At 35.9% G+C, this 12,492-nt stretch overlaps 1 protein-coding gene across 2 annotated transcripts in view; it reads right to left on the bottom strand.

The window, feature by feature from the left end:
- Nucleotides 1-12,492, bottom strand: part of grid1a (glutamate receptor, ionotropic, delta 1a) — a 200,163-nt gene that overhangs the window by 28,521 nt on the left and 159,150 nt on the right. For both annotated transcript variants that reach the window (XM_043263726.1, XM_043263727.1), the window contains exons 6-8: nucleotides 8,128-8,301; nucleotides 2,545-2,706; nucleotides 2,271-2,390 (exon numbers count right to left, since the gene is read on the bottom strand). In XM_043263726.1, coding sequence (XP_043119661.1) covers nucleotides 2,271-2,390; nucleotides 2,545-2,706; nucleotides 8,128-8,301 — 456 coding nt within the window. The remainder of the gene's footprint in view (nucleotides 1-2,270; nucleotides 2,391-2,544; nucleotides 2,707-8,127; nucleotides 8,302-12,492) is intronic.

The following is a 12,492-nucleotide window of genomic DNA, read 5'->3' as shown; positions in this document are numbered from 1 at the left end:
ACCACAGCCATGTCGCAAAGCACTTCCGCGGCCATGCAAACATGCGCGTATGAGTGCTTGTGCATCAGATGGTCAGATGAAAGAGAACACAAAGAGACAGAAGCGGTAATTCATTAGCTCTGACGGCTATGCTTGAATGTGTGTTGATGTTGTTGTGAGATCTAATGAACTCTGAGCTATTTGTATGTGTTTGTGTTCAAATGTATTGGCCATGTTCCGTATCAGTGTTTTCAATTCCAAAACACAGCAGGATCCATCATTCAGTTGCTCGTACTCTCTGTCCATCTGTCTGTCTCGCTCATTCTGCTTTCAGTCCACTTACTTTCTCCTGTCATAATATTTTTAGTTGTGCATCACGATTTCTGTCTGGTTTGTGGAGTAGTTGATGCTACCAGACTACAAAATTGGGCTCAGCTCTTTCCCAGACATGCCTGATCTCTATGAGAAAGAATTAGTCTTATTTATTTATCATATTCGTTTACCTATTAACGCATTGGTCAGGATTTTGGTGGGTTACCTAATCCCCTTTTGATAATTACAAAATGCAAATGTTAAATAGATGTTAAAAATTAATATTAAATAGATGTGTATATTATGAATAATCAAATCCAAAGATCAATAAACAGTTCAAAATATGTTTCCGGAATTGAGCCTAAACTGTGATACTAAATGACAACATTTATCATAGCACATAGGGCAAATTATCTCACTAGTGGTGTTTCTATATTATTTTAACTGCACTTATTTTATGCCTCGAATGTCCCATGAATTTGTATAAAAGCATATGCATACCATATTTGACAATAACCAAGATTACAAAGATTTGGAAAATCATAACAAAACAGACCAGATTTCCTGCCATCCCTATAAAATGCATTTGAAAGACATTTATTTCATGCTAAATAAACTACAAATACATTTACATACTTACGTACTGAATAAGATTACTCTGCAGTATTTTTAGGATGCATTCACACCCGTATTGTTAGGTTTGATTAAATCAAACTCAAATTTGTTTCTCCTCTTGGTACAGATATTTTGGATTAGTGTGAATACAGCAATTGCACTCTATTGCGGACCATACCACCACACAGAAACCCCACTGGAGAGGTGGTCTTGGTCCGATTCCAAATAAACTATGGTGCAGTTGAATGGATGAGCCAATGAATGGTGTTTAAGTGGTTTTGTTTACAGTTTCTGGTTCACTTTCAAAAAAAGCAGTGTGAAAGTGAACTGCACCAAACAAACAAAAAAATAAAAAAACATTATATTTGGTCCAGAACAAAGAAAGTGGACTTTCCTGGTGTGAATACACAAAGTGTTTTGCTGAGTGTGACGTGTTGGATAAATATCTTTGCAATTAGCAAATCAGATTTGAAGAACCAGTTTATAGTTTTTGTGAAGTTTAGGCTTACAATCAGTGTCATTCATCTATTCTTTCCTCTGTTTTAGGCATTGCTCATGGGAAAGGTTAGGTTTAGGTTATAGAGATATGTTTAAAATTTTTGGAATAAAATGTTGTTCCAGGGTCAAAAAATGATGTTGAACCAGGAACACATAGAACTCAGCAATATCAGCATACTATACTGGTATTGTACTGGGCCAGACTGATTTAGCAGGGCAAATTAGCACATTCTATAAAAGCGGGAAATAGGAAGGAGGGGGACATTCTGTGAGTGATTTACTAACAATGCACATTTTCCACAATAAACAGCGCAATCTACCAGGAGTAGCGCAAATTACTGCCTCCTTTAAAACATGCCTTTTTTGGCCATTAAATAATAGTGCAAAGACCAGTAATTTGACAAGTGCAAACATTGGTTAAATCACTGTGATTCATCTGAATACTATCATCCCATAAATTTGGCGTCCGAAAGGGAAACTCCTACAAATGCATATTCAATAAGGTCAAGCTCAAGAATAAACATGTCTATGCCTTTTCATGTCTGTACATATTTAGTAAATCCTGAACTAAAAAAAACAAAACTGAAAGACTCATAATCTGCTGAACTGGAACAACTAATTTCATACTTAATGCACTTTAATTGTGCAGAAGTAGTTCTGAAATAAACATTAAGTATGTCTGATTGTGCTGAAGTGAAACTGTTTCAAGTATACTTCAGGTACACTTTCTGCAATATCTTGCATTTAAGGGCTTAAGGACATAGAAATAGATGCACTTTAAATATATTAACATATAACTTCGCAAATATAATCATTTGACATTTATTTATAAAGTAACTTCACCCTTCCACAACATTTCCACTCACCCTCTTTACATCTTTTCCAAACGTCTCACTGTAACTGGTCCCCAGGATCTCAAACTGGACATGAGAGTTCGCTCCATTGCTTCGGAAGTCCATTAAACCAGTGAGGCCAGAAATCCGCCCCTAATAAGAATGACAAATACTTCTGTTCAGAAAGAGAAGCATCATTTAAACCAGGCTAACTTTAATGAACGCTACTGAACTTTACTAGGCTAAAATAAGGAAGATTGAGACTGAATTAAGCGTAAGTGAGATGAATTGTAAAGTGACTGTAGACCTTTTGGATTGTGTCTAGCATAGACCAGCCTCCATTCCAGGGTTTGGTTGACTTCCTCATGCAGTTCAGACTGGCCATGCTATGCCACTTCCTGTCCTCTAACTTCCGGTAGAAGGCGTTGGCCAACATCAGCACACTGTCGTACAAGTACAGGCTAGACACCTAGAGATATACAGCAAACAAATGCTGTGATTACTTTAGATGCACACTGAACACACGCACAAAAAAAACATATAAATGACACAAAAATTACAATGTATAAGGCAAGTAAACACCTTAAAGTGATAGTTCTTCAAAAAATGAAAATGAAAACTCACCCTCAAGTATGACGTTCTTGTTACTCCAGTCCATTAGGTGGCAAAATTTTAAACCACTTCTAGTGTTTTAATTGCATATCAACATAAAAAGTAAACTTTAGCTAAGTATTATACTGGACTGGAGTGTGAAGTAAGACATAAGAGTGAGAAAATGATGACAGCAGTTAAATTTTACAGTGCCCATTCCCTTTATTCTATTAGTTGTAAAAATCATAAATGTTTTATGCACAATCCAATTGGCACTTAATTTTTTTTTCCTTTATTTTATAGCTTATGTTTTGTGTGGACATCCAATGAAAAAAAAAAGAATCATATAAGCGTGCTTTTCTTGACTTTGTAAGGTTTTTGTAGTTATCGGTGTTGTACGTCAACACATTCAATCCCTAATAAACGCATCTATGCTAGAGTTTACACGAGAGAACAATGCAAATCCTTTGACTTTGATGTAAATGGTGTATTATAATGGGCTTGTGAAAGTGACACTTTATCATGAAACCAAAAGTACAAGCACTGACTAATGAAAGGTCCTGTTGTACTTTCCGAAATCCATTTTAGATAACTACTTGATTGCAAATTAAAATGCCTCTTTTCACAACCTCTAAAAACCAATCTTGTGCAATGCTGTCTGTCAAATGCTCTGTCAGTTTCTCCAATTGTGTAGGCGGCCTAAGCTTAAAACATTAAAAAAAGAGGATATGTATGAATAGGGATAAACGACCAAGCCACGTACTAAAATTGTTCTCCAAGTTTATGAAAGACAGACAGTGTGTGAATGTGTCTGCTGACTCCCTCTTTGAGACAGAGAGCAAGAGGAAAAGAAAGAGCACTGCAGGAGATTTTTGCATGGCTTTGCTCCTGCAGAGAGCAGCTGTCGTGCTGAGAGACACCTGGAGAGAGAAAAGACACCCTGAACGACAGCGCTGTTATCGTCAAGGAGACGAGAGTCTGGGGCCGCATGGCCAAACTCAATGTCCCCTCAGACATGTGATCCTGACAAAACAACACATTTATGAGGAGATCAATGTGGAGAAAGAGCAAGAATGAAGGCATAATTGAGAGAGGAAAGAATGAAAGTGGAAGATGCTGGGAGGAATAAAAAACGTCATTTTACAATGAAGATTACCTCTTCATCCACTCTCTTTAACAGCTGTCTACAAGAAAGATGAGAGAGCTTCACTCCTGCTGGAGTCAAGACTGCACACAAACCCTTTACCCTTTTCAAACACAAGAAGGAAGGCAAACAGGGATGAATTCATCTGCTTCCTATCCGATTTTATCCCTGCTAAGGTTGACAACCGGGCTAGCATAATACACAATCACTCTGTATTTAAAAGAAAAGAACTGCATTCCATTTCAAATATGTTTGTCCTTTATTTTAGCACTTTTAGCTTTTTTTAGTTTCAAGAGTCAGCGTTAAAAGATTAGAATAGAAAGTGATCCAGTGAAGAAGGATATGAAGTTTCACAGAAAATAAAGCCAGTCAATACATTTCACTGGTATTCCCTGTATTTATGTTAATTCAAGTCAGCAAGAAATTAAAATTGTAAATGCTATTTTATGCAATATTAAAGTGGGAATTATAAATGGTTTATATATTAAGTCACATGCTCTCATAATCTTTAATCAAAAACATGCAGTAAAAGCAAAAGACAATGATCAAATTAATTCTTGATGGACAAAATCAAGTCATATTGTACAATTTTCTCATTTAAGAAATCATCTAATTATTAATAATTAAATAATTTTGACCTCTGTATCACCATTTGTGTTCGAATCTAAATTTAACCTGTTTTGTGAATCTGTGTAAAGCTATGACTTTTTTTAATGATGTTTATAAACTAATTTCAGGAGAAGCGTGCGCAGGTAATTAACATGGCTGGCTCCTCGTTTCCTGATTATATCATTATCCAACCAGAGCAAAAGAAGCCTCCTATAAAATCATACAAGCTTCTCGTCCATAGCATCCCTCTAAACTCCGCTCTATTTCTACTATCGCCGCAGCATAGAAGGAAAAAACCCTGTGCTCGGGAGTCTGCTGAGCATGCCAAGCATGCTTACTTTTCACTATGAGTAATTATATGTACGTGCAAACTCGTGAAACACAGATGTTGGTCCAGCTTTATTTTAAGGACCACTTCTCACTGTTTACTAAAAATTAAGTATGACTTTTGCATAAATAAACTCCTAATTCGCTTCTTATTAACAGTTACTAAGGTAGTTATTAGGTTTAGAGTAGGATTAAGGGATCTAAAATATGTACAATAAGTAATTAATTTTTTTTTTTTTTTAATATGCATGCCAATAAGCAACTAGTTACTAATAAAATTGGTCTCTGAAGTGTTATGCTGATTTTTTTAACACAATCATGTTAATTACTTTGAAAGATTATAGTCTGCATAATGAAGTTGTCTACATACAAAGTAGTTAAAAATGTAATTATGTTTATGTTGACATATTTATGTACTTCAGTTATTTTCTCTAAAGTGCTAAAATGTGCCTAGGCAACAGATTAACTGACATATATGTAATGACATAATTTTAGTTTAGTTTAGTTTTACAACAAATGCAATAAAGTTGTAAGCCAAAAATCAAAGGAATTGCATCTCAAAAGCATTTATAGCACTTAATTCATTCAAGCAGAACTGTATACACAGACATAGCTACAGGCGTACAGCTGTGACTGTGTTTCATTTTAGTTTACTACATGGTCAGCTTGCCACCAATGCTTTACTGAAATCTAAAGTGCCATATGTGGTATAAAGAAATGAAGAACATTTCTTATTTGCACTGCTGAAGTTGGCAACCCTATCAACAACCCTTGTCACACTGCGGTCATGGTCGTCTGGGTTTACAGCCCAGGCACGATCTGTTCGCTCATGTAATAGTTATGCGAATGCAGAAAAATGCTAATGTACTTGTGACATGAGATCACATGGTTTCGACCTCTGAGGCTCCTCATTCGTCCCTTAAGTGACTTCAAAATGCCTTTCCAGATGTCCGATTAGTCAGACATATCCTTGATATGGATTTAAGGCTTTGAAAGCCTTGCAAGACTCTGGATTCAAATTCTTTTCCACCTGCAAGTGAGATTTGCTTTAACTGATTTAAATGATTATGAACAGATGAACAGATCTGGCTACTTTAGTAATTTTCATGAAAACCTTAATATTTATGCATATAATGACGTTCTATAGTTTGGACAGGACCGTTTTGTATTCTGACATGACAATGCCTCTGTGTATAAGGCAAGGTTTAAAAAGAAATGAGTCATTATGGAAGAACTTTGAGTTGAACATTATGGAAGAACATTATGGATTTTGCCTCTGCAAAAGGCCAAATCCTAATCCCGTCTGGTGTGACTTTAAATCCAGTCCTTGAGCCAAATAGTGTATGTACAAGTCATTTGTGCTTGGTAATGTGTTTGGTTTGGTTTTATATATTTTCTTATTTATTTAACTCTTTTCATTCTTTTTTTATTCTTCAAAAACACAAAAAAACTAACTTGAAAAAAATGGCAGTGTATTTTATATAAAATTGTATAGTATATATATATATATATATATATATATATATATATATATATATATATATATATATATATATATATATATATGTATATGTAGATTTAATGCTCAAAAGAACATTTCTGCTGAACAAAAATGCTGAAAACAGTGAAGCTGCAGGTTAACTTTTTTGTGATTCTTTACTGTCAATATTGATTAATTTAACATATCTCTTTTATTAATTTAACAGACAGTATTCATTTTCAATATAAATAAATACTGACTCCAAACTTTGAAACAGAAGTATATAAGTATTTTCTGTATTACTTATTAAAACGTTTTGTTTCAGAATTTACAGCTACCCTTGAAAGGCTGAGAAAACAACAAAAACAGCCGAACGTTCCTTGATTCCCGATCCTTGCGTGTTCATAGCATATCTTAGCATTGTATTTCCTTGTAGAAAAATCCATAACAAAACAAGTGCCACTACATGATCGAAAGCAGTCAGTCAATATGTAACTAAACATCCGGTAGTAAACATTTTGAGCATGCAAACTTTTTTAAATCTGAATGAATAAAACAAAACAACAAAATTAGGACATCAATTAGACAGATAAAAGCACACCACCCACTGAGCTTTTATTCAGCATTGCGTGAACTGTCAGCATGGCGCGTAGAGACCCGTGGCCCGAGGGCTCAGAATCACAATGCCGCAACCTCTTGAGTTAATTAAAACAGCCAATCTGCCACAGCACAGATTCAATCCCTTACTCTCTTCAACTTGCACTGTATCGTTAGCACCAATGGAGAGGCGGGAGGCATCCCTGCGGCTCCTAACTTCTCGCAGTATCTCGCATATCTCCTCATCCTTTCTGTAAAGAACTCATTTGTCCTTTTGTGGTGCTGCTTTGGCATTAGCTGGTACGTAACCCTCTTTCTTCATGAATTATTGAGACAGTGAGCCCCAGAGAAAAGACACATGGATTTGCCATCTGCTCTAAAAGAGGGAAAATGGATTCTAAGACCAAAACAAGGTTTTCACAGAGCCAGACATAGATACAGTGTTTTAATGTTGCGTAAGGGAGGGTGAATGTTTTCACAATTACAGTGTACCGTCTGTGACTTAACAAGATAATGTTTGTTAACGGGTAAAAGCATCAGGGCACAGGCAGCTAATATGGATCAGTCGTGCATAACCTTGTTTTGAATTAAGATTCTAGAGAAATTAAGCGATACAACAAAGAAAATAAACATGACAGTTACTGGAGTCATTATGCTGCCTTGCAGATACTTCCTAACCGCAAATGCAAAGCTGTAATGAAAAGACAATTACAGATAAATTCAGACTTGAACTACTGGAGTAAATCTCACTAACACAGTGCAATGAACTCTTTTGCCGCAAGAAAGCAGCTGTCATGTATCTTAAATTAGCTATGAATACAAAATAACCTTCGATAAAAGGCCACAGAACTGAGATTTCTGGTTCCAAATCATTGTGCGTCTAGCAGCTCATCATCATCTCGCACAGCCAGCACTTCTAGTCCACAGACTGTCTGAAGCAACTGACCAAAGTCTGTTTTGTTTTAATGTTCCATTTGCGGGTTTATCAGAAATAGATTATATCTCAAAAGAGGCCATCTAATGCTGAAACTGCACCTAAATGACCCGAACTGACCTTGGCCGGAATGGAATGAATTGAATTCAATGACTAAGAATTCATTGTGCTCTGGAAAACCCCCCAAAAATGTTGCTAAGTTACGCACCTCTAGAGACTGCAGGTAACCTTCCTGTGGGTCGCAAAGCAGCGAGGAGATGCGATGGTTGTTCCTCATGCAGCGGATGTTGGTATCCCTCCACAGGGGGAAGATCTGCCGGATCACTGTCATCCGGCCCAGAGCGCTGTGGACAAGCTCCATGATCTCCGTGTCACTAACCTCCTACATTCAGAGATAGACACACACATACACAAAGGTATAGAGTGAAAACAGATATATTAAAATCTACTGTCACAAAAAAAGCCACTAAACAAATATATTAAACCCCTGGCTGCTAGGAAGACCCTTGAAATAAAGAACTGTATTGGTCCAAACCCATATTTTATCACTTGTCTGAACTGGTATCAGTCTTCCAAGCTGGTTGTTTTGCAACCCGCTGTACAAATCACCTCTGCAAAACGGCAAACTGAAATAAGTAAAGATATAATACATAAAAAACAAGCTAGTATACAAATTATAATCAATGCGAATTGTGTGGTAACTAGGGAGGCATTCCCTTAACAGCCCTTCAAAACAATTGTAAAATCAGTAACCAGGAGTTTTTTTTTATTACATATCATTATTACATGATAATAGATTACATGAACACACTACTTAAGAAACCACTAGGCATCATATACTCTGTGAACGTAAATGAAACTACACAACCACAGTACCTTCAAATATTTCTGAACACAAAAAACCTGTGCAAATGCGTACGATTCATTGCTTGAGGATACAGATCAGCTAAAACAGGCTGGCGATAAATTTGGTAATGTTGCGATAACATGATTTGTGGTGTCAAAGACAGAAAATGCAGTATGGGAGCGTACATAAAAATATACATTCAAAAGCAATATATAAATCAGATATCAGAGCGAATAAAGAGACAGAGCCAAATGGCAGGAAAAATAAGGACTTTCTAAAATGCACAAAAAAATATCAAATCTCTGACACGTTAAAGCAAAAGTAAATATCAGCATCAAAACATATCGATCAAAAGTCAGAAGCGCTTCAGCTTTTCTAAGAACCAAACTGAGGAAATTAAGGCCTGTCTGTTTAAAATGTAAAGCATGTAGTTTAGTTTATGTAGTATTTGAGTGCACACAGAGAAACAGCTATAAGCCTCAGGAAGTTAAGAACTAAACCTACTCAGTCAATTACGTCCAAGAATGTGATGTACAACATATGGAGGGAAAATAATGACAGCAATGATGGATTGGTCCCCCTGAGAATACTGTGCATGACAGTCAAAACACTTCTAAAGATCTGCGATATTTAAACAGTTGCAAGCTGAAAAATTCTTGAAGGAACATATACCTGACGTACAATAAATGTCTAGTTTAAAAATCTATAAAATAGTGAAATCTCTGAAATGCCAAGCATGTTTCTTTACCCTTATGCAATCTGTAACAAAGGTGTGTGTCAGTCTCTTGTTCTCGAATGCTTTATGAATTCTACAAACTCTCCTGTATGTACCGCATGCACTATATCACCAGAGACTACCTTTAGGCTATTCAAATGTATATTATTTGTGCATTATACACTCTGCATTAAAAATGTATTGCCATTTACTCATTCATGTCTTTTGAAAACTTTCTGGCTTGTCTTTTTTAGTACAATGAACGTGAAAAGAGACCAAGACTGTCAAGCAAGAGTATTAAAGTCATATTTCCAGTCAATGACAGCTTGCAGTATTTTAAATATTAAGCTATCATATGGGTTCAGAATATTAGATATATAAGAGTCACATGGATGATGAATTGCAAAAAATCTTAAGTTTAAGGCAACCAGCTTCAGGAAAGTTTTGTTTTCTCAACTTTTTGTATTCACTTTATACAGTAAAAAGTTGAGAAAAATCTCTGAAAGATGGCCGCCCTTAACTTTTGAGTTTTCTCAACTTTAGATTTTTTTTACAGTGTGCTTTTATGCTGCATTTTTATATGGAGCAAGCTTGTAAAAAATAGAGCAGACATTCATCTCGAGCGAACTATGACTAACCATATTATACAATTTAAGACATTTTTTAACATTATTATTCAACATTAATGTATTTATTTTCCTTGTTATTCTCACCAACTATGCATATCAAAAATGTAAATGATCTAAAATAAAATTTCAAAAGAAAAGCATTTATTAGCAACAAAATATTTTTAAATGTCTTTTTATAAAATGTTATATTTGTCCTTACCTTACCTTATCAACTTAATACACCCTAGCTGAAAAAAAGGTATCAATTTATTTAAATAGTCTCTCTATTTTCAATTTTTTAAGAAGCAATGCAGGACTTACAGATTTTGACTCACTGGCCTTTATAAATGCAGTACATTGAGGTCATACAATGACTTTGATCTTACAAAATATATTTGTGGAATCTTGGCAGCAGCCTAACCATTGGCGTTTAAACAAGAAAAAGGTAACGGGGGAATATGCAGAGATCACATTGCAGAGATGACTTACAGTGTGAAACGCTGAGAGGTCATAAGCAACCCCCGAACATTTTAAATCAAAACAGGCGAGCCCACCATATAAATGATCTCTGATACACGTCCCTGGTGAAGGCATTAATTATTCATTCATTCGTGACTATAAAACTTTTTAGTGATCAACTGATCAAGGTGATATTAAGCAGAGTCAGGACTTCTGATGTCATCGTCTCTAATTAAATCACCGCAGATGTTTGAATCCCCGAACATGCTGCATGAAATCTGTCATTTAATTAAACTTCAAGCGCTTGTGAATGTAAGAGAATATTTTGACATCTATTAAAGGTCAGAACCCCTGAATATCACGGAAGACGCATCTGTACAGGAGCTTATTTTCACCCCTCAATGTTTTATTTAAATTATTTCCGGTAAATTATTCATTTAGCATCCTTGCTATGTTAATCATTCGTTTGAGACTGGACTTTGTGTTCCAAACACAGTCCAGTTCAAAATCAATGAACTATACTAGACGTTCTGCCATGACCTTGACAGATGAAAACTGCAGAGGCTTAATTTGTGTTCATAGGTGTTGCGGTGACCTTCATGTCGGCTGAGCGTCGGGCACAAGCAAATTACTCGGCTTCAATTCAGAATAAGGGATAAACAGAAGCATAACAGCAATGCGACTCAGTGAACACCTTTCCTCCCTTGAGGTAATGCACGGCGGGTTTCTCTCTTTTAGCATTTTCAGGCTGAATTTGACTCTGCTTTAATTTGATCACACTGAAACCTGACTATGCAAATGAGCAAATATGAAACAAGGAGAGCCGAAAACAAGATTAGGATTAGAGACGCATATCAAAAAACAAAACCACTGCAGTAAAAGAGCACTACATCATTTACATACATGTTAAAACATTTACATTTCTCTTCTAAGAGTGCACTTACTGTATATCATCACAGTCAATTTTATGAGAAGGGTACTCGTATGAGAAAATGACAATTTTTTGAAACAATTTTTTTTTCCAATCTTGAAAAGTGTGTACTGATTGAAGTGGAGAATGACAGCATGTTTTGGATGCTCTTTATGGAATAAGTGGGCAGATTCTATGACTTAGTGTCTCATACGCCTAAAGCAAGTTTAGTCAGCATGACACAGGGTCATATACTAAAAGAGAGAGAGAGAGAGAGAGAGAGAGAGATGCACTACATGGCCTGAAAAAGATGTGGGCATCCCCTTCTGAATAACTGGTTTTGCTATAACAATTTCAAGAAAGTGCATAAAATTATGTAGTCTTCATCATAGACAAATACAAATATGAAACATAATTTGATAAACTTCATGTTGTTACAAACCTGTATGACATTCTTGCTCCAGCTAAACAAAAAAGGAGATGCTTAGCAGAATGTCTAAGCTTTTCGCAGTAAACATTTTCATGTTTTCCACAAAAAATTTTGGACTGAATGACAACAATATTTTTGTACACCAAGCTATCAAATCGGATCAAAACCCTTTTCTTTCCAAAACAGTGTAAGCTCCTACATAGGTAAGGTAAGGGATGCCTTTTTTCATGTGAATAGTTTTGAAGTAGTATTTGTTTGGCCATGTAGATGGATACAGAAAGATAGACAAAGTGTTTTTGTATAAGCTTGTAGTGTGCTCTAAGATTTTAAACTCGAGTCTGACTTTGTCATATTGTCAGGTAGTCCCAGCAAAGCAAAGCAAAATTAAAGTTTTCTTCCTCTCTCTGCGTGTAAAGGCATTGTCTGATGCTTTTTTGTCTGAATGTGTAGAAATTTATCTTGGTGTCAACACATCAAACAGAATCAGAATTTTTATGCCATTCAGCCCACAGCCATGCTCTCTGTCTTACTGAGTACTGCACTCATATCTCATTGGGCTAGACTTGCTGTACTCAGCTCTCATTGGTTCTTGTAGAGCCAGACT

This window comes from Puntigrus tetrazona, chromosome 17, assembly GCF_018831695.1.
Source record: "Puntigrus tetrazona isolate hp1 chromosome 17, ASM1883169v1, whole genome shotgun sequence".
NCBI classification, from domain to species: domain Eukaryota; kingdom Metazoa; phylum Chordata; class Actinopteri; order Cypriniformes; family Cyprinidae; genus Puntigrus; species Puntigrus tetrazona.
This window is presented reverse-complemented; position numbering and strand designations above follow the sequence as displayed.